Below are 4356 nucleotides of genomic sequence, written 5' to 3' on the forward strand. Positions count from 1 at the left end.
GATATGCATTTCTTTAAAATGGTTTAGTTTGAGGGAAAAGGGACATGACTTCTTTGGGGTCATTAAGGTATTTATTCCCTAGTCAGTTTAGGCTGAATACTCACAATTACTGGTCTCTGCTGAAGGCACTGGTGGTGTCTAACTGGTTGATGCATTAAGTTGGCCACTCAAGAACAGGAGCAGTCTCTTTGACAGGCTTCCACATAGTTTCTGTCCTCCAAATTTCCCTCACAAGACTTTGGCCAGCCTGAGGTTATGGCAGGAGCCACCCAAGGTGCTGCACAGTGGGATTGAATTCAAAGCTACAGGTGTGTGAAGTGAATTATTTAACCTGTTATTGGCAAAAGCACCAGATATCACAATTTACAGTTCAGTGATAAAAGAAAAGAATGACTGTCACTTGCGTATTTTTTTTTCCAGAAAGAAAGGGATGATGATTGCCTATGCAGATAGACATCTTAACAGCTGCAGATGCTATAATGCGAAGGGAGACAATTCACATTAGGCTGCTATAACCATGCTTTCCCCACAGCAGATGTGCACACCCCATCCTCATTCACTTTCTCTACTGGCCGTTTGTCAAGAATTTCTTGTGATTGCTTTCTTATTCTAATTGGCTCACTGTCATCTGTTCTCATTGTCACATCACACATCAAGTCCAGTACAATATCTTTATACATCGTCTCATCCATAGCTTTCTCCAAATAGCGACATGGAACTGGAAACTGGTAAGATCCATATATATATTTTTCAAGCACCATTCTTTATCTTCATATTTCTTCTGATGTTTTATATTTTTCCTTCTTTTCATTTTTTTTTAAAGGAATAAACATTGGAAATAGTTTTTCGAATGTTTCTATCACATATCTTGCAAGTCTGTGTAGTAGTAGTCTTAACTGTTGCCATGGCAATAATAGATTTCAAGCGATCCAAAAATTTCCGATACAAACAATTAATGATCTCGAACCAAGCAGGGAGCCTCTACGCGGTTGCTCAATTTGCTAGAAATAACAATCAAATTTCCTCTGAAAACATCCCACTCTCTTAAAAACGGGAAGGACACTTAAGAAAATGTTGATTTAAATACTCCTAAAAGATAAAATGTTATGGCTAGAATACATTTGATGATAGGTTTACCTAATCAGATCAAGTCTACGGTTTAATGACAGTAATTAATTGTATTTTCAGTCACTGACTGAAAACATTGATTTTCATTGTGACTGATTCTACCCAGGTAGCATCATAGCAGTTGCCTTCCTTCGGATTTAGCCTACGACACTATTGAATAATTACTTCTACACATTTAGAAATACAAAAACAAGTAGCATTAATAAAATGTTTCGTAATGCCAACAATTAATGTGGCAGTTACTTTATAGCTTGTTCTTTTTCTATGTTGTCATGAAATAATAAGACTACCACTGCCTTTATCTTCGATATATGAAAAAGTTAAATTGTCAAATAAATATAGTTGTATAAATAGTGAAATCAAACACGGCAAGGTTTTATCGCTATGAAATTTAAAGTCCCCCACCACAAGAAAAAAGAAAAAGTAAAAAATAATGAAAATAATAATAACAATTCAGGGTGGTCTCAGAAGGCTTGCAGCCTTCGTGTTTAACTAGCCTTACTACTATTTGTCAACTATATGACATTTCAGCATCAAAACATTTAGTCTGCTGTAACAATGACATACAATATGTGTTCTATAAAATATTATTGTTGTGATAAAATGATATTACTAAATGGACATTTATATTTGTAATTAATTGCTCAGCATTGTGGCATTATTTTCCTTTGCAACGACACTAATTGTTTTAGCTACAAAATGACATTTTAACATCTAGTATTTATTTCAAGTAAATGAAAAATATTAATGCTCTATTTTTATAAAATTCATAATTTATTTGCCATAATTAACGAAGAATTCAAGAAATGTTTATTTTTCATATTTCTGCGATATTTCAATATTGTACACAATTCTTGTTTGAAAATTTTATTTCAATGAATTGGTTTATTTACTCGTATGACTTAATAATGTTTAGAACTCGTCAAATATATATTTGATTGTAATATATCAGAATTACCGTCGTTCTGTCTTGGAAGTTTTTTTTTGCTTCTGGTTATCTGTTTTATTTAAAATTTTTAAGAGTCAATTAACAACACTTAACGTTTGCATCATTATTTTCATCAGATATCCATTTGAATATATTTCACTTGTATTTCTTAAAACAATTTTTACGATTTCAACCTTGATGTTTTGTTTGATGGGTTGCTACATTAGGGCTTCATTTTTACTATTTATTGGAAGCCAACACCCAGATAATTTTTTATTTATTTTTCTAACTTAAATGGTATTATGTGTTTTTTAATACTAGTACTAACTATATTTGATGCAACTTTATAACTGACAGAATCGTTTCAGGGCCCCATGAAAGCGCATGTATTTCTTTGTCAGAATAGTTTTGTTTTGAATAATAATAATAATAATAATAATAATAATAATAATAATAATAATAATAATAATAATATTTTCGAGGGTAAAAAGTAAAATCGATGCAATCAAGAGCAGAGTTTGTCCCTCTCAGATTCTTGTCGTCTCTCCAATGCTTTGACGACCTAATCTTCATGGAACTCGATGCTTGGTCTTGGTCAATGTCAGACTCTATCCAGAGTCTCGTGACCAGGTTGCTTTGCCCAAATGGTTTGGGGGTCTAGGTCTGCGCAAGTGCTCCTCTCTATCTCTTCCCTGTTTTCTTTCCTCCATCTATGCTTGCTCTTCTTTAGTAGGCAACATTCTCTCCTATCCAACACAGACTAGGAGATGGATGAAGCTCTATTACAGTGGAGAGTGCTGGGTTTTTTTCAGTTCCTGTTACAGTTGAGGATAGACAGAAGCAGAAAGTATGGAACAATGTACACTCAGGTCCCACTTTCAATTCTCTCCTTGATCAACCTGATCAATTTTCAAGGTGTCACCTACTTTCTGCTAGTGCAAAATTCTCGGAAGACTGAATTGATGCCCTGCCTGTGGCCACTATTGGTGGTCTACTCAGTCTAGATGAGCTCCACATCTCTATAGCCGACGTCTGTAGGGGACTGAAATGTCGCTGCGGTAAGCCCCTCAACTTCACAGGTCTTCACGGTTTGTCTTACCTCCTAAATGCTGGTCATTTCGCTCGTCACACCGTGCTAAACTTACTCATTAAGCGGGCTTTGGCTCGGATAAATATACCCTCAGTTCTGGAGCTGGCAGGATTATTCATAAGTGATAGGAAGAGACCAGGTAGTCTTACTCTCTCTGTCCCTGGGTAGAAACCTCATCTGGGACGTCACAGTCTTTGACTCGTTTACTCCCTCCCACATCCTGGATGCTGTGGTAAATGGGAACGTCACTACTTCCGTAGCCGAACGGAACAAAATCCTGAAATATCGGGACCTGTCAGTGAACTATCTCTTCCAGCCTGTGGCGTTTGAGACATTTGGAGCAGCTGGGTCGCTAACGGCGAAGTTCATCGTTGACGCTCGTCTGACCGAGGTGTCAGGAGATGCCCGTGAAGGTGCTTGGCTGTTCCAACGCCTAAGCTTCGTCATCGCCCGTGGCAATGCTGCGAGCGTTTTGCCTTGCTTCAACAGGTACCATTGAACCTTGTAATGTGCAACCAATTGAGGCATTTGGTATTGCATTGATGTTTTTTTCCCTTTTCTTTTTTTGTTTTTCTTGTGTAAAATATATTCCTTTCACTGAATTATTGCAAATTGTAACAAACAGAATTTATTTTGATAAGATAATTATTTCTGTGTATTTATATGTATATATACCGATTTTCTATCTTCAAACACTAAAATGCTAACACATTCTATCAAGAGCAAAATTTTACAGAAAAGTAATTATGTCGCGTGTATTTGCTGTTAATCGTTCTCTCGTCCATTAACATTCGATATACTTTTGGTAGTTAATAGCCATGTTGCTCACGTTAATTAAGAACGTAGTCAACGTTTCAGAATAACAATGCCAGTCCATTATTCTCCTTTCAATACTAAATAGTTTCATTTTGTAAACATTTGAAGTAAGTACTTTCACTTTCAGGGTGCCGTGGATATGAATAACTGCCCTAACATGTTAGACTTCATTAGAAATAAACAAATATTAATAGTTATAGTAGTTAAAAATAACAATCATTGAATAAATTAACCTTCAGCCGTGGCTGTGTGTTAAGAAGCTTGCTTCCCAACCACATATTTCGGGTTCAGTCCCACTGCGTGGAACCTTGAGCAAGTGTCTTATACTATAGCTTCGGGTCGAGTAAAGCTTTGTGAGTAGATTTGGTAGGCGGAAACTGAAAGAAGCACGTCG

The 4356-nt window shown here is 36.2% G+C and overlaps 1 protein-coding gene across 2 annotated transcripts in view; it reads left to right on the forward strand.

Moving 5' to 3' along the window:
- Window positions 1–497: 497 nt before the first annotated feature.
- Window positions 498–4356, forward strand: part of LOC106875670 (uncharacterized) — a 28237-nt gene continuing 24378 nt past the window's right edge. The window contains exon 1 of one of the 2 annotated variants that reach the window (XM_014923910.2): window positions 498–728. In XM_014923910.2, coding sequence (XP_014779396.1) covers window positions 713–728 — 16 coding nt within the window. In that variant the 5' untranslated portion in view covers window positions 498–712. Of the gene's footprint in view, window positions 729–3499; window positions 3636–4356 lie in introns of those variants that run through there. The other variant, XM_014923909.2, reaches the window with a different exon arrangement.

The sequence above is a fragment of the Octopus bimaculoides genome, chromosome 8 (genome assembly GCF_001194135.2).
Source record: "Octopus bimaculoides isolate UCB-OBI-ISO-001 chromosome 8, ASM119413v2, whole genome shotgun sequence".
Taxonomy (NCBI): domain Eukaryota; kingdom Metazoa; phylum Mollusca; class Cephalopoda; order Octopoda; family Octopodidae; genus Octopus; species Octopus bimaculoides.